Below are 18,234 nucleotides of genomic sequence, written 5' to 3' on the forward strand. Positions count from 1 at the left end.
GTTTTCAAATGATGTCACAAAGAGCAGCATGTATAGCAAGATCCCATAAAAAGCAATTATTTGAAATAGTGACGATCTGTATCATTAGCATTGATTGAGTGAGGAATGTCATGTTGTATTTCTTCCAGTTGTGCCATAGGATCTTTAACATGCATGTTAATCACTGGAGCAGGTAAACAGGATACCGATTCAATGCCTTATTTGAAAATGCTGAGTGCAGCACCCTCAGTACTGTACTACAGTGTCAACCTAGATTGTGTGCTCAAGTCCTAGGTGTGGGTTTAAAAGTCTCTAAACGCTCAGAGGCAAAAGTGCAATCAACGGAGTGGAACTAGCATGAGTCGTAACTTCAATACTCTGCCTTAATGCTAATTTTCTACCCTTTTCCACATCCCCCACCCCCCCCCCCCCCCCCCCCAAAAAATATTTGTTATCCCAAACAAAGCTTTGAAAATACAAATCTCCACGGCAGTCTGCTCCTTCAGGTTGAGAATTTGGCAGAAAAGTATTCAGTTGAGGTTAACCATAGCTCCTTCAGTGAGAGGCTCCATTTCTAAATTTGCTTTCTTTTCTATTCTGGATGTTGATTGGGGGGCTGTCTTTATTGCAGTTCCCCAACTCTGGGACTTGCCTACATGTCACAGAGGTGCTCTTCCTTGAGCTTTCGATCAGTGAACTTATTTATGATCAATTTCAATAGGAGGTGCAGCAGTGCTGACCACTCTAGCCAGAAGAAAAGAATCCATTTTACTGCATTATTAGAAGAGCTTACAACTGGCATTACCACACTGACTTTACAATATTAGGTTTAAAGAGAATGGAAGAAGTGAAATTGAACAGAAAGATGGATGACTGTAAACCTTAAATCACAGAAAATTCTGGAAATATACAGCAGGTCCCTCAGCATCTTTGCTAGAACTAGAAATTGAAAGATAAATGAGCCTCTTCAAAGAACTGAACATAATGAAAGGAGGGTGAGGAATAGGAAGTTATCCAGAATCTGACTTTAAAGTGTACACTAATGTTATTTCAGGTATCTGCCAATACTGGAGCCTCTTCTATGAGTGGCTACCTTTATAGGTCAAAAGGCATTAAGAAACCATGGAAACGGCTCTGGTTTGTCATTCAGGATAAGGTGCTATATACATATGCTGCCAGTGAGGTAAGGGTCTGCAAAATTATTGTATAGATATTTTTCAATTGAATGTAAGTGTAATACAATTAACATGAGAATAGAAATGTATTTATAGAGCCCTCAATTGAATTATTGGTTCTTGCATTATCACAGCAGCATTATCTCATAGTAAGACATTGTGTTGCAGTCATTTTTTTCCACTATAAAGTTATGTAAAGACTAATTTACAAACCTCAGTTTTACAGAAATTGATGGGCTTTTTGTGCCAATTTCTTACAATATCCACTGTATGGTCCAGCAAGCTTACAGCTGTGCTGAGAAGAATCTCAGGAGCCTGTTTGTGTGGCCTGCATTTTTTTTTTTCCTTTGCACAAATTTCTGTTACTGGAAAGGTGGGAAATCCAGGCCATGCACTGATTTTTCCAAGCCTGCTACCTGTTCAAACGCTGAGTTGTATTCTAATGGGGGAACGTGAACAGTTTGTTTCACCTGAGGTGGAATTCTCTTAACTAACAACATTATTGTGAACTCATCAAACAGATCAGTTTCTGCTGATCTAATGATGTGTGTGGACAAGTAAAGACAGGGATCTGGGTCAGCTTGATGCCTCCAGTGGCTAAACAGACTGCAGTGCATTCACTGTCAAAGCTTATTCATGGATAATTGCCAATTTGGAGTGATTGGATAATTGGAGGTTACCTAGTACTCATAACATTTTATCCCAATAAGCAGAAGAGGGATGGGAATGGGATGGGGGAGGATCAGGTTAAGGGAAATTTAAAAATCTAAAGACAAACGTTGAGGCAATAGAGCAGTGTAGCAATTTGGGTAAAGACAAGCAGAGTGGGACATGAAGGGACAGAGACAAAGGGATGGATTTTATAGGGGCCTCGACATTGGGATCTGTGGCACGGTGGGCATGAAGATTGGCCTGGGTGAGGCCCGCCACCAACCTCGACGTTGGCAGGGCCCGTCCCAATCCTGTTGGCTTCATGGCAGCATCCGCCCCCCCCCCCACCGGTTGCTCGGCGACAGGACCCAGATTTGAATATTCAAATAAATTAACTCACCTGCATTCCCATTGCTTCCTGAAGTGCCGCAGCAATCTTCATCCCAGCGGCTGGGATACTGCACCTTAGAATCCCCGACTGAAGAAATGAGGCACAATACCTGTTGGGGGGGTGGGGGGGGCTGGTGGTGGGGGTGGAGGAGGTAAGTTTCTCAGTGTGGGGGGTGGGGGAGCAGGATCAAACCCTTTGGATTGGTGGGGGGGATGGTGGGAAGGGGTTGAGGGTGAAAGTTATTAAAGGTCGGGGGGGTAAGGTCAAGATCTGAATCAAAGTTTTTTTTTTGGGTGGGAATGGCCTATTAATGACTTGATTATTTCTTGGGGGTGTGGGTTCAGGGAGTGTTGATGTAATGTGTAAATTAAATTTTAATACTTCGGTCCCTTTAAAAATTAACATTTGTTCTAGGGGCTTGTCCCCTTTAAAAATGGTGCTGGTGCCTGCACAGTGCTGCCAGATGCCATTGCCAGGGATGACTCGCCCGCCCCCTCCAAGTCATCTTGGTGGTGGGGGGGGGGGGTGGTCCAGCCCCGCCATGTTAATGAGCCATCGCAATCTCCACAGAGTAAAACCCAAAAAAAACTTAAAATCCAGCCCAGAGTGTTTAATGGTGATAGTGCATCAGTGAATAAGATTTGAGCAAAAAATTATTTTAAAAAATGGAAATTAAAGGCTCATTATCTGTGCGAAGCATTCGCAGTAAGGTAGATGAACTGGAGATAAACGATTTGGACCTAATCATCATTAAAGACATGGTTACAAAGTGACCAAGCATGGGAAATAAATATTCCAGGGTACACAACATTTCGAAAAGACAGACAGAATGGAAAAGTAGCCCTCATAGTTAAGGATGACATTAGGAGAGTAGTGAAAAAGGATCTTGGTTCAAAAAATCAGGAAGTAGAATCAATATGGGTGGATATAAGGAATAAAAAGAGTCAGAAATGCTGGTGAGGGTAGTTTTTATAGGCCCCCTAGCAGCAGTTATGCCATTTAGACAGGGCATTAACCTTTAGCCCATCTTGTCCATGCCGGCTCTCTGCAAGAGCAACTCTGCTAGTTCCACACCCCTGCCCTTCCCCGTTGCCCTTATTTTTTCCCTTTGGCGCAGTGGTTAGTACCGCAGCCTCTCAGCTCCAGCGACCCAGGTTCTATTCTGGGTACTGTCTGTGCGGAGTTTGCAAGTTCTCCCTGTGACCACATGGGTTTTCGCCGGGTGCTCCGGTTTCCTCCCACAGCCAAAGACTTGCAGGTTGATAGGTAAATTGGCCATTATAAATTGCCCCTAGTATAGGTAGATGGTAGGGGAATTGAGGGAAGGTGGGGATGTGAGAGGGTAATGGGATTAATGTAGGATTAGTATAAATGGGTAGTTGATGGTCAGCACAGACTCGGTGGGCCGAAGGGCCTGTTTCAGTGCTGTATCTCTAAATAAATAAATAAAGTACTTACCCAATTCCTTTTTGAAAGCCAGAATTGAATCTGCCTCGTAACACACTCTCAAGCAGTGCTTTCCAGATCCTAACCACTCGCCGAAAGAAAAGGTTTTCATGTTACCGTTTGTTCTTTTGCCAATCACCTTAAATCAGTGTCCTCTGATTCTTGACCCTTCCAGTAACGGGAAGAGTTTCTTCCTATCTACTCTGCCCAGACCCTCATGAATTTCAACACCTCTATCAAATCTTTTCTCCTTTAAGGAGAACAATATACTTGGATTTCCAAAAGGCATTTGATAAGGTGCCACACAAAAGGTTAATGTGCACGATAAGGGCTCATGGAGTTGGGGGTAATATTAGCATCGATAGAGGATTGTTTAATGGGCAGGAAGCAGACAGTAGGGATAAATGGGGAATTGTCAAGTTGGCAGGCTGTAACTGATGGAGTGCCGCAAGGATCAGTGCTGGAATCTTTTTGTTTTATTCTTTCACGGGATATGGGCATCACTGGCTAGGCCAGCATTTATTGCCCATCCCGAATTGTCCTCGAGAAGGTGCTGGTGAGCTGCCTTCTTGAACCGCTGCAGTCCAGGTGGTGTAGGTACACCCACAGTGCTGTTGGGAAGGAAGTTCCAGGATTTTTACTCCGTGCCAGTGAAGGAACAGCAGTATAGTTCCAAGGCAGGATGGTGTGTGGCTTGGAGAGGAACTTGCAGGTGCTTGTGTTCCCATGCATCAGCTGCCCTTGTCCTTCTGGTTAGTAGAGGTCGCAGGTTTGGAAGGTGCTGATGAAGAAGCGTTGGTGAATTGCTGCAGTGCATCTCGTAGATTGTACGCACTGCTGCCACTGTACGTCAGTGGTGAAGGGTGGATGGAGTGCCAATCAAGCAGGCTGCTTTGTCCTGGATGATGTCAAGCTTCTTGATTGTTGTTGGAGAGTATTCCATTACACTCCTCTCTTGTGCCTTGTAGATGGTGGACACGCTTTGGAGAGTCAGGAGCTGAGTTACTCACCGCAGATTTCCCAGCACTGACCTGCTCTTGTAGCCGCAGTACAATATGGCTGGTCCAGTTCAGTTTCTGGTCAATAGTAACCCCCAGAATCTTGATAGTGAAGGATTCAGCAATGGTAATGCCATTGAATGTCATGGGGAGATGGTTGGATTCTCTTTTGTTGGGGATGGTCATTGCCTGGCACTTGGGTGCCACGAATGTTATTTGCCACTTAACAGCCCAAGCCTGGATGTTGTCCAGGTCTTGCTGCATCTGGACACTGGCTCGAATGTGAATTGTTACTTGCCACTTATTAGCCCAAGCCTGAATGTTGTCCAGGTCTTGCTGCATATGAACACAGACTGCTTCAGTATCTGAGGCGTCATGAATGGTCCTGAATATTGCGCAATCATCAGTGAACATCCCCACTTCTAACCTTATGATGGCGGGAAGATCGTTGATGAAACAGCTGAAGATGTTGGGCCCAGGACACTACCCTAAGGATCTCCTGCAGTGATGTCTTGGGACTGAGATGATTGACCAGCCACCACAAGCATCTTCCTTTGTGCTAGGTATGACTCCAACCAGTGGAAAGTTTTCCCCATGATTCCCATTGACTCTAGTTTTGCTAGCCTCCTTGATGCCATACTTGGTCAAATGCTGCCCTGATGTCAAGGGCAGTCACTCTCACCTCACGTGTTGTTACGATCTCAGTGAGACCGTTAAAATACTATGCGACACAATTTCACATTTTAAGACTTTTATAACAACTAAACTAAAAGAAATCCCCATTAACTAAACAGTACTTTGTAAGTAGCTGATACCCCAAATCATAAAGAAAGGTATTCTCTTCACTTAAAATATTTGAAAACCTCAGACCACCCTTGTACATTGCACAATACTCTCTTGTGAAATCTTTGCAGTTCTAAGTTGGAAACTCCTCCCAGTTGGGTTGGATCTCCCAGATCTTTTCAAAATCAATGTCCTCTTCGCTCACTTCTCCGAGCACTTTCGACCTGGACATCCGTGAATAAGGCGATTTCTGGTAATCCTGTTGGGCTTTTACTTCTCTGCAAACCTCAACTTTTAAAACAAGTTCAAGTCATTACAGCCTTTCGCCGTATTCTCAGTATTCTCTGACATTCGACTGCCACCGCTGGTTGTCTTCTTTTCTTACAGCCTGCTCTGAGGTTGCCCCGCTGGTCTTCTGAACAGCCTGTCTGCCTTCAGAAAATCTGTTAAATTTATCTGGAATCCAATGTCAATAGCTTATTGTCCTTTTCCAACATTTAAAGTCCAGAAGTCTGGTTTCACAGAGCTGCCTGGGCCTTCCATTATTTCCAGGTGTTAACATTTTCAACTTCAGAATCACTGACTCCTTGTTTACAATACAAAAGTCTGGGAGAGTGAAACCCATTGTTTTTTGGGTGTTATGCCCCTGCCGTCTCTGTTTTTCAAAAAATAGACTTTGGTCTCTATTCTCTGTTGTCCTGATAACCAAAATTTCTGTCTTGTCCTTGAGCAGAGGGGGATGTGAGGTCACCTGATTTCTCAAACACCATCTTAGACTTTTAAAAATCACAGTTTTTAAAATATAATCATGTTACAAAGTCTAGCACTCATGACACTATGTTAGTGACTTAAAAGACCAAGAGTAATGCATCTAGATTTGCTGACGATACAAAATTTGTGGAAATGTAAGCTGTGAGGAAGACACAAAGAGGCTGCAAAGAGATATAGACAAGTTAGATGGCAAATAGAGTATAATGTGAAGTATGAGGTTTCACTTTTGTAGTAAGAACAGAAAAGCAAAATATTTTTCATAAAGCGTGAAACCTCTAAATGTTGACGTTCAGAGAGACTTGGGTGCATTCGTACAAGGGACACATTCAGCATGCAGGTACAGGAAGCAATTAGGAAGGCAAGTGACATGTTGGCCTTTTATTGGAAGGGGATTGGAGTCCAAGAATAAAGAAGTCTTGCTACAGTGGTTACAGGGCTTTGGTGAGACCACACTTGGAGTACTATGTGCAATTTTGGTTTCCATATTTAAGGAAGGATATACTTGCATTGGAGGTAGTCCAGCAAAGGTTCACTCGATTGGTTCCTGGAATGAGAGGATTGTCCTATGATGAGTTGAGTAAATTGGACCTATACTATATTTTAGAAGAATGAGACGTGATCTCATTGAAACATACAAGATTCTGAAGCAGCTTGACAGGGTAGACAGAGAGGTTTTTTGCCCCCCTGGCTGGGGAATCTAGAAGACAGTCTCAGGATAAGAGAACGATCATTTAGGACTGAGAAGAGGAGAAACCTCTTCACTCAAGGGGTTGTGAATCTTTGGAATTCTCTACCCCAGAGGGCTGTGGATGCTCCATTGTTGAATATATTTATGGCTGAGCGAAATAAATTTTGGGGGTCTCAGGATATCAAGGGATATGGGGAGCAGGCAGGAAAGTGGAGTTGAGGCAGAAAATCAGCTGTAATGGTATTGAATGATGGAAAAGGCTCAAGGGATTGTATGGGCTACTCTTACTACATATGTTCTTATGGGGAAAAAACGAGGATAGAAAGAGCTTAAAGCTCTTGGGGGGGCTAGCGTTTTGTTTACTTTCACGTGATGTTTGAAATTCATTCACAAAATGGGAAGGACCACAGCTACTGCAGGTTAAGATGTCCAGCTCTCTGGCCTCTGAACCCTGCCAGTCTACACAGGCCACAAAGTTCTACTTGGTGTTTAGATTTTTTTATTTGCTGATTTGTCCTTATTGAATTTTGTGGATGTTAAGGTTTGGAAAGAACTGTGGCCTCACTTCTGGATAATTTTAAATCAGACTTGCTGGTATCAACAGCTTGAAAGTGGAAAATTAATGCAGATATGGATTTAAATGTTCTTTGTGACACCCGTGACTCCAAGCATGGACCTATTTAGTTCGCAAAGATACACATTTAGATAACTTGCTTTTATTTTGTTTTATATGTTTGACATACTGATGCCTGTATAAAACTTTATCTCCAATGTCTTCTTCAAAAAAAAGGATGTGGCTGCATTGGAGAGCCAACCATTGCTCGGATTCACAGTTTCTGAAGTCCAGGATGACCTTTCAGGACTCAAAGTGATCTTTCAGTTACTTCATAAGAGAACACTGTTTTATGTGTTTAAAGCAGATGAACCTCACACTGCCCGGAGGTGAGTAAAACAAGTCATTTTAAAGCTGCAAAGGCAGAATACTGTGGATGCTGGAAACAGGAAATACTTAAAATACTCAGCAGGTCAGGTAGCATCTATAAGAGAAAAATAGGGAGTTAACGTTTCAGGTCAGTGACCTTTCACCAGAACTGATAAATGTTACAGATGTTAGGCAGAACAAAATAAAAGCAAAATACTGCGGATGCTGGAAATCTGAAATGAAAACAAGAAACACTAAATACTCAGCTGGTCTGGCAGCATCTGTGGAGAGAGGAGCAGAGTTAACATTTCAGGTCAGTGACCCTTCTTCAGAACTGGCAGATATAAGAAATATAAAAATTTTAAGCAAGTAAAGTGGGTGGGACAAGAGATAACAAAAGAGGTGTTGATTGGACATGGTCACAGAATAGCTGACCAGAAAGTCATGGAGCAAAGGCAAACAATGTGTTAATGGTGTGTTGAAAGACTAAGTATTAGTACAGAGAGGGTGTTAATGGACTGAAAACTGACCAGCCACAAGCACAAACATGGAAAAAAAACAGTGGGTAGGCACAGTAGAAACAAACTGAACCAACTAAAATAAAATAAACACAAAAAAGAAAAAAAATAACTAAAAATAAAAGTAAAATGGGGGGCCCGTCATGCTCTGAAATTATTGAATTCAATGTTCGGTAGGCTGTAGCGTGCCTAATCGGTAAATGAGATGCTGTTCATTAAGTTTGCGTTGATGTTCACTGGAACACTGCAGCAATCCCAGGACAGAGATGTGAGCATGAGAGCAGGGGGGCATGTTGAAATGGCAAGCAACTGGAAGCTTGGGGTCCTGCTTTCGGACTGAGCGGAGGTGTTCCGCAAAGCGGCCACCCAGTCTGCGTTTGGTCTCCCCAATGTAGCGGAGACCACATTGTGAGCAGCGAATACAGTATACTACATTGAAAGAAGTACAAGTAAATCGCTGCTTCACCTGAAAGGAGTGTTTGGGGCCTTGGATAGTGAGGAGAGAGGAGGTAAATGGACAGGTATTGCACCTCCTGCAATTTCAGGGGAAGGTGCCATGGGAAGGGAACGAGGTGGTGGGGGTAATGGAGGAATGAACCAGGGAACAATCCCTTCGGAATGCTGATAGGGGAAGGGAGGGGAAGATGCCTTTGGTAGTGGCATCACGCTGGAGGTGGCAGAAATGGCAGAGGATGATCATTTGGATATGGAAGCTGATGGGGTGGAAAGTGTGGACAAGGGGGAACCCTGTCGCGGTTCTGGGAGGGAGGGGAAGGGGTGAGGGTAGAGGTGTGGGAAATGGGCCGGACACGGTTGAGGGCCCTGTCAACCACAGTGGGGTGGAGGGGGGGTGGGAATCCTCGGTTGAGGAAAAAGGAAGACATATCCGAAGTGCTGTCATGGAAGGTAGCATCATCAGAGCAGATGTGTCGGAGACGGAGAAACTGGAAGAATGGAATGGAGTCCTTACAGGAGGCAGGGTGTGAAGAAGTGTAGTCGAAGTAGCTGTGGGAGTCGGTGGGCTTATAATGGATATTAGTGGACAGCCTACCCCCAGAGATGGAGACAGAGAAGTCGGAGATGGACCATGTCATGGTGAGAGAAGGGTGGAAATTGGAAGCAAAGTTGATAAAGTTTTCCAGTTCGGGGCGGGAGCAGGAAACGGCACCGATAGTCATCAATGTACTGGAAAAAGAGTTGGGGGAGGGGGCCTGAGTAGGACTGGAACAAGGAATGTTCGACATATCCCACAAAAAGACAGGCATAACTTGGCCCATGCGGGTACCCATAGCAACACCTTTTACTTGAAGGAAGTGAGTGGAGTTGAAGGTGAAGTTGTTCAATGTGAGAACAAGTTCAGCCAGGTGGAGGAGGGTGGCGGTGGATGGGGACAGGTTGGGGCTCTGCTCAAGGAAGAAGCGGAGAGCCCTCAAATCGTCCTGGTGGGGGATGGAGGTGTAGAGAGATTGGACGTCCATAGTGAAGAGGAGGCGGTTGGGGCCAGGAAACTGGAAATTGTCAAAATGACGTAGGGCGTCAGAAGAGTCACGGATGTAGTTGGGAAGAGACTGAAGAGACAGAACAACTTCTCTAACTCCTTTAACTTCCTAATAATAGGTGTCGCTATGAAAACCTGTATGGGTACTGGCTATGCCTGCCTTTTTATGGGGTATGTGGAACATTCTTTGTTCTCGTTCTTTACATGTCCCCTTCTTCATCTCTCTTTCTGGTACATTGATGACTGTAGTGGTTCCACTTTACGCTGTCGCTCCAAACTGGAAAATTTCATCATCTTTGTTTCCAATTTCTACTCCTCCCTCGTCTTCACGTGGCCCATCAGACATTTCCCTTCTATCTCTCTATTTCTGTTTCAGGGATTAGACGCATCAGCTAATATCTACTATAATCCCACTGACTCCCACAGCTACCTTGACTACATGTCTTCCCACTCTGATTCCTGTAAAAACCTGGTTCCTTTTCCCCGGTTTCTCCATCTCCATCCCATTAGTTCTAAAGTGGCACATAAAAGGTTACTGCACAAGCTAAGAGCTCATGGTGTTGGGGGTGATACATGAGCACAGATAGAGGATTGGCTAGAGAGTCGGGACAAATGGGTAATTTTCAGGTTGGCAAACTATGACTAGTGTGTTGCCGCAGGATCAGTGCTGGGGCCGCAACTATTTACAATCTATATCAATGACCTGGATAAAGAAACCAAGTGTATTGCAGCCATATTTGCTGACAATACAAGTATAGCTGGGAAAGCAAGTTGTGAGGAGGGCGCAAAATCTGCAAAGGGATGTAGATAGGTTAAGTGAGTTGGCAAAAATTTGGCAGATGGAGTATAAAGTGGGACACTGTGAGATTATCCACTTCAGTAGGAAGAATAGAAAAGCAAAATATTATTTAAAATGAGACTACAGAATGCTGCGGCACAGAGGGATCTTTGTGTCCGTGTACATGAAACATTAAAGGTTCGCATGCAGGTTCAGCAAATAATTAGAAATGTTGGCCTTTATTGCAAGTGGGATGAAGTATACAAGTAGGGACATTTTGCTGTAACTGTACAGGGTGTTGGTGAGAGCACACCTCGAATACTGCGTACAGTTTTGGTCTCCTTATTTAAGGAGAGATATACATGCATTGAAGGCAGTTTAGGTGATCATTTTGCTGAACACCTCTGTTCAATCCGCAAGTGTGACCCAGAACTTCCAGTTGCTTGCTATTTTCATTCTGTGCCCCAATCCCACTTTGAACTTTCTGCCCTCAGCCTTCTGCTCTTTTTCAGTGAAGCTCGAGGAACAGCACCACATCCTTCAATTAGGCACTTTATAGTCTTCCTGATGCTACATCAAGTTCAGTGATTTAAGAACATAGGAACAGGAGTAAGCCAATTAGCCCCTCCAGCCTATTCCACCATTCAATAAGATCATGGCTGATCTGTGACCTAACTTCACATACTCACATTTTCCCCATATCTTTTAATACTTATGATAAATGTGTATAATTGTAGCATAATTTCTACCCTCTCGTATTCTAATCCTGTAGCTAAAAAGGCCAGCATTCCATTAACCGTTTTAATTATTTTCTGTACTGTCGTGACATTTTAATGAGATGTAAGTGAACCCCCAAGTCTCTTTGGACTCCCACCATTTCTAGCTTTTCACCATTTGGAAAGTACTTTTTTAAAAACCTTTTTTGGGTTGAAAATGGATGACCAAACATTATTCTATGTTGTAATTTATTTGCCACAGTATTGCCCGTTCGCTTACTCTAATAATATCATTATTTTATGCTTCCATTTACTTCGCATTCCTTACAATGCCGCCTATTTTTGTCATTGGCAAACTTGGATATGTGACTTGCAAACCCATCGTCTGAGTCGGGATTGTCCAGCCTTTTCACGTGTGTAGCCTCATTATAATTTTTGTTTTACGTCGGGGGCTTTTGAAAAGATAAAGGCATTAAAAATTGATCTTGCTATTAAAACAACAACAAATGTGCATTTTTGTGAAGAAGCTTTGAATAAGAAAACTAGTTTATTGACATACTTTCTCATCATTGTTGGATACTGATTTAGCGAGATACCTGGCATTTGTTTGCGTGCACAAGTAGTCAATGTTTGGACGCACACTTGTAGCAAAGCGGAGTATTTGGGATAGATGTCCATCTGTCGGGAGTGATCTTGATCACTCTCACTCCCCCTCGTTCGCTCACTCCCTCCTCTCGATCTCTGTCTCGATCTCTCTCTCTCTCTCTCTCTCTCTCTGTGTCTCTCTCACGTGCTTTCTCTCCGTCTCTCTCGCGCCCGTGCGCGCTCTCTCTCTCCGTCTCTCTCGCGCCCGTGCGCTCTCTCTCTCCGTCTCTCTCGCGCCCGTGCGCTCTCTCTCTCGCGCCCGTGCGCTCTCTCTCTCCGTCTCTCTCGCGCCCGTGCGCTCTCTCTCTCCGTCTCTCTCGCGCCCGTGCGCTCTCTCTCTCCGTCTCTCTCGCGCCCGTGCGCTCTCTCTCTCCGTCTCTCTCGCGCCCGTGCGCGCTCTCTCTCCGTCTCTCTCGCGCCCGTGCGCTCTCTCTCTCCGTCTCTCTCGCGCCCGCGCGCTCTCTCTCTCCGTCTCTCTCGCGCCCGCGCGCTCTCTCTCTCCGTCTCTCTCGCGCCCGCGCGCTCTCTCTCTCCGTCTCTCTCGCGCCCGCGCGCGCTCTCTCTCTCCGTCTCTCTCGCGCCCGCGCGCGCTCTCTCTCTCCGTCTCTCTCGCGCCCGCGCGCGCTCTCTCTCTCCGTCTCTCTCGCGCCCGCGCGCGCTCTCTCTCTCCGTCTCTCTCGCGCCCGCGCGCGCTCTCTCTCTCCGTCTCTCTCGCGCCCGCGCGCGCTCTCTCTCTCCGTCTCTCTCGCGCCCGCGCGCGCTCTCTCTCCGTCTCTCTCGCGCCCGCGCGCGCTCTCTCTCCGTCTCTCTCGCGCCCGCGCGCGCTCTCTCTCCGTCTCTCTCGCGCCCGCGCGCGCTCTCTCTCCGTCTCTCTCGCGCCCGCGCGCGCTCTCTCTCCGTCTCTCTCGCGCCCGCGCGCGCTCTCTCTCCGTCTCTCTCGCGCCCGCGCGCGCGCTCTCTCCGTCTCTCTCGCGCCCGCGCGCGCTCTCTCTCCGTCTCTCTCGCGCGCGCTCTCTCTCTCTCACCGTCTCTCGCGCCCGCGCGCGCTCTCTCTCCGTCTCCCGCGCGCTCTCTCTCCGTCTCCCGCGCGCTCTCTCTCCGTCTCCCGCGCGCTCTCTCTCCGTCTCCCGCGCGCTCTCTCTCCGTCTCCCGCGCGCTCTCTCTCCGTCTCCCGCGCGCTCTCTCTCCGTCTCCCGCGCGCTCTCTCTCCGTCTCCCGCGCGCTCTCTCTCCGTCTCCCGCGCGCTCTCTCTCCGTCTCCCGCGCGCTCTCTCTCCGTCTCCCGCGCGCTCTCTCTCCGTCTCCCGCGCGCTCTCTCTCCGTCTCCCGCGCGCTCTCTCTCCGTCTCCCGCGCGCTCTCTCTTCCGTCTCCCGCGCGCTCTCTCTCCGTCTCCCGCGCGCTCTCTCTCCGTCTCCCGCGCGCTCTCTCTCCGTCTCCCGCGCGCTCTCTCTCCGTCTCCCGCGCGCTCTCTCTCCGTCTCCCGCGCGCGCTCTCTCCGTCTCCCGCGCGCGCTTTCTCCGTCTCCCGCGCGCTCGCTCGCTCTCCGTCTCCCGCGCGCTCGCTCTCCGTCTCCCGCGCGCTCGCTCGCTCTCCGTCTCCCGCGCGCTCGCTCGCTCTCCGTCTCCCGCGCGCTCGCTCGCTCTCCGTCTCCCGCGCGCTCGCTCGCTCTCCGTCTCCCGCGCGCTCGCTCGCTCTCCGTCTCCCGCGCGCTCGCTCGCTCTCCGTCTCCCGCGCGCTCGCTCGCTCTCCGTCTCCCGCGCGCTCGCTCGCTCTCCGTCTCCCGCGCGCTCGCTCGCTCTCCGTCTCCCGCGCGCTCGCTCTCCGTCTCCCGCGCGCTCGCTCGCTCTCCGTCTCCCGCGCGCTCGCTCGCTCTCCGTCTCGCGCGCGCTCGCTCGCTCTCCGTCTCGCGTTCGCTCTATCTCTCTCTCCGTCTCGCGCCCGCCCTCCCTCCGTCGCGCCTGCCCGCCCTCCCTCTCTCGATAGCTGTTTTCCCCACCCCCCATTCTGTCCCCCTCCTCTCCGTCTGGCCCTGTCCGTCCCCCTCCCTCCTTCGCGCCCCCCCCCCCCCCTTTAATTTTATGTACTTCGATTTTATATTTTTACTGGTCAGTCTCCCATGGAATTGTGCATGTGCGGTCAAGTGGGAGTAATTGTGCATAGGTAGTGCAGTTCTCTTTTTAAAGTTATCCAGCTGTTATATTTCTGTATTCTTTACAAGACATCAAGCAATTGGGAAACAATTAGATTGGAGAATAGATGTTTCCCTCATTGCAGCATGAGCAACTGTGACATGCAAAACTGAGGACCTGTAGCACCACCACTGCTTATCAGGTGTAATTACAACATAAGTTTTACACAGGCAGATTCTGTTAAAATGTGGAGGTAGGAATTTATAATGGAAAAAGATGGCAGGTAGTGTTGACAAAGATAAGATTTTTGATATACTTTATGCAGATACATATTTGGATAACTGCCTCCATGCTCCATGCAATAAGTGGTTATTGAATGAAATACTGACAATAGTCAATGGATGGGATTGGATTATAAAATTTGAAATCAATTAAAGGGTTAGATGATGCCATAAATCATTGAAGGTTTGTTTTGTTCAAGTGAAACCTAAGATTGAATTTTAGCCAGTTGTCTGCCATCTATCCAATATTTGATGCACTCTGCAAACCTTTTGTGTCTTTTCTGCCACTACTACACTGTGTGATGACACAAGATGATGAGAGTTCACACAACATTGGGACGTTCAGTGTGAGACTTGTCAAAGTTTGTTTTTTGTGTTGAATTACAGAGAATCACTGTTCTGATACAATAATTCTAAAACAATGCTGAAGTTACTAGATCACATTTTTACACCCAATTTGGTTCGATTTCCCTACATCACTAATTCAGCTCACTCAAGACTATGAAATCAGAACCAGTGTTTGCACTCCAATTTTCTGCAAATATCTTTTCTGCTGCTGTTAGGCTGCAAAGAGCCATAGACAGGTTTAGTGAGTGGACAACACGATGGCAGATGGAGTATAATGTAGGGAAATGTGAAAAGCAGAATATTTTTTAAAAGGTGTGAAACTTGTAAGTGTTGCTGTTAAAGAGACTTGGGTGTGCTTGTACAAGGAACTCAAAAAGCTAGCATGCAGGTACAGCAAGCAATTAGAAAGGCAAATGGCATGTTGGCCTTTATTGCAAGTGGTAGGAGTACAGGAATAAAGAAGTTTTGCCACAATTGTACAGGGTTTTGGTGTGACCACATCTGGAGTACTGTGTGCAGTTTTGGTCTCCACATTTAAGAAAGAATGTACTTGCATTTGAGACAGTACAGCAAAGGTTTATTAAATTGGTCCCTGGGATGAAGGCGGCGCAGTGGTTAGCACTGCAGCCTCAGCTGTAGGGACCCAGGTTCGATTCTGGGTACTGCCTGTGTGGAGTTTGCAAGTTCTCCCTGTGTCTGCGTGGGTTTTCTCCGGGTGCTCCGGTTTCCTCCCACAAGCCAAAAGACTTGCAGGTTGGTAGGTAAATTGGCCATTATAAATTGTCACTAGTATAGGTAGGTGGTAGGGAAATATAGGGACAGGTGGGGATGTTTGGTAGGAATATGGGATTAGTGTAGGATTAGTATAAATGGGTGGTTGATGGTCGGCACAGACTCGGTGGGCCGAAGGGCCTGTTTCAGTGCTGTATCTCTAATCTAATCTAATCTAATCTGTGATAAGAGGCTGAGTAAATTGGGACTATATTCTCTGGAGTTTAGAAGAATGAGAGGCGATCTCATTGAAACATACAGATTCTAAAGGGGCTGGATAGGATAGACACTGAGATTGTTTCTGCTGGTTGGGAAATCTAAAACATGGGGGCACAGTCTTAAGATAAGGGGCTGATCATTTTGGACTGAGATGAGGAAAAATTACTTCACTCAGAGTTGTGAATCATTGGAATTCTCCACCCCAGAGGGTTGTGGATGCTCCATCGTTGAATACGTTTAAGGCTGGGATAGTCGTATTTTTGGTCTCAGGAAATCAAGGGATATGGCGACCAGCGGGAGAGTGGAGTTGAAGCCCAAGGTCAGCCACAATCATATTGAATGGTGGAGCAGGCTCGACAGGCCACATGGTCTATTCCTGCTCCTACTACTTGTGTTCTTGTGAAAGTGGGGGAGAGGGAACAAGTATCTTCATGCAAACAGGCCTTTTTTTTTTTTGTTCGTGGGATGTGGACTTCACTGGCTAAGCCAGCATTTCTTGCCCATCCCTAATTGCCTTTGAGAAGGTGGTGGTGAGCTGCCTCCCTGAACCACTGCAGTCATTGGGGTTCAGTGCTGTTAGGAAGGGAGTTCCAGGATTTTGACCCAGCAACAGTGAAGAAACGGCGATATAGTTCCACATCAGGATGGTGTGTGGCTTGGAGGGGAATTTGCAAGTGGTGGTGTTTTTTCTTTGTCATTCTAGGAGGTAGGGGTCGCGGGTTTGTACCCATGTGGGGGAAGGAGGTTGTCTTTTCAAGATACGATAAGATAGTTATGAATTGAGCTAGTTGATAAATATGCCAGCTTCCTTTGGATGCTGCCACTGCCGAAATCCAGTGAGTGTGCCTTTTTACATGACAAAACCTCTGAAAATGTAATGCTAGGGGAGATTGCATTTTGGCATAAACATGCAGCCCTTTTTCTTTTTCTATGTTTAAAGTGGTATAAAAATGCAAGTTGTTGAATTCAAATACATATCAATAAAGGATGAAAGAAATTCTGTATGTTTGTGGTTTTATCTTGTTGAATAAATTGTGATCTGGCTCATAGAATAATACAACACCGAAGGAGGCCATTTAACCAGTCAAGCTGCACTGGCTCTTTCAAAGAGCAACCCATTTGTCTCACTTCCCCCTTTTTTCCCCCATCTCCTTGCAATATTTTTCTCCTTCAAGTATTTATCCTACTTCCTTTTGAAAGCTACTCTTGAATCTGTTTTCACTGGCGTATCAGGCAGTGCATTCCAAATCCTAACCACTCGTATTAAAAAAAAAAATTTCCTTGTGTTGCCTCTAAATCTGCATCCTTGAGTTATTGACCCTGCAGCCATTGGAAACAGTTTCTTTTCATTTGCTCTATCTAAACCCTTCATGATTTTTAAACATTTCTGTCAAATCTCCTCTTGGCCTTATATAAAAGCCAAATACTGCAGAGGCTGGAAATCTGAAATAAAAACAAAATGCTGGAAAATACTCAGCAGGTCTGGCAGCATCTGTGAAAGAGAAGCAAAGTTAACGTTTCAGGTCAGTGACCCTTCATCAGAACTGGCAAAGGTTAGAAATGTAATAGGTTTTAAACAAGGCTGCGTTTGCTGACAATGCAACCACTAGGTGGCACAGTACTTGCACATTCGCAAATGCAGGCTCTTCAACTGGAAGGCCAGCGTCTGCGACGTTCAGGCAGCTGCCAGGATTAAAGATGACGCTGCTCAATTTATCACAGGAAATGCTTATGGCTAGATCGTTCTGGTAAACTAACCTTACGTTAAGTTAAGTTGGATGGAAGCCCTGTAATGTGCTACTATGTAGTCATAGGATACTAACTGTAATCCTCAGTTCCATTTAACCTTCCAGTAATCCTATTAAATACAAAAGGAATTTTATGATTGAATTTCCATTGGAAGATAGTGAATTGGCACCCCGATCAACGGAAACGAAAATTGGGCAGAGTATAAAATGTGCTGCCAATTCGTTATTGTGATTCATTTGTATGACTGACCAGGACTGATTTCACCTAAACGCAGCTACCAGCTCCCGCCCCATGGGCCATTCTTCCCCCACCCTCCCCCCCCCCCGGCAACTCACTTTCTCCCCCTCCTCCCCACCGGCCGCTTCCCCCCACCCCCATCAGCTACTCGCTCCAGCCTTCGCTGCTGCCCCCAACTTCCCTGGCCAATTGTTCCTCGCTTGCGCCATCCCACTCTCCGGCTGCTTGCTACACCACCCCTCCCCCACTCCCCGACACTCCAGTCACTAGTTATAGGCCACACCGCTTCCCTCCTCTCGGCCACTCGCTGCCACGTTTCATCAGTCTCTATGCGCTGCCCGAAGAAGCAAGGCGGTGACGAGGTGACATAGGAGTGAGTGGCCGAGAGAAGGGAAGCGGCGCAGCCTAAAGTTAAGGGCTGGGGGGGGAGGTGCGGGGAGTGAGCAGCCGGAAAGCGGGGTGGCGCAAAGCGACCAACAATCAGCCAGGGGAGTGGTGGAGGTGGGGAGTGCATCGAGGTCTGGAGCAAGCGGCTAAGGAT

General features: G+C 46.8%; 1 protein-coding gene across 2 annotated transcripts in view; it reads left to right on the forward strand.

Moving 5' to 3' along the window:
- The window catches only part of fgd6 (FYVE, RhoGEF and PH domain containing 6), a 185,861-nt gene that overhangs the window by 164,202 nt on the left and 3,425 nt on the right, over positions 1-18,234 (forward strand). For both annotated transcript variants that reach the window (XM_068058785.1, XM_068058784.1), the window contains 2 exons: positions 1,034-1,162; positions 7,673-7,824. In XM_068058785.1, the coding sequence (XP_067914886.1) occupies positions 1,034-1,162; positions 7,673-7,824 (281 nt within the window). The remainder of the gene's footprint in view (positions 1-1,033; positions 1,163-7,672; positions 7,825-18,234) is intronic.

This window comes from Heterodontus francisci, chromosome 27 (assembly GCF_036365525.1).
Source record: "Heterodontus francisci isolate sHetFra1 chromosome 27, sHetFra1.hap1, whole genome shotgun sequence".
In the NCBI taxonomy this organism is placed as follows: Eukaryota; Metazoa; Chordata; class Chondrichthyes; order Heterodontiformes; family Heterodontidae; genus Heterodontus; species Heterodontus francisci.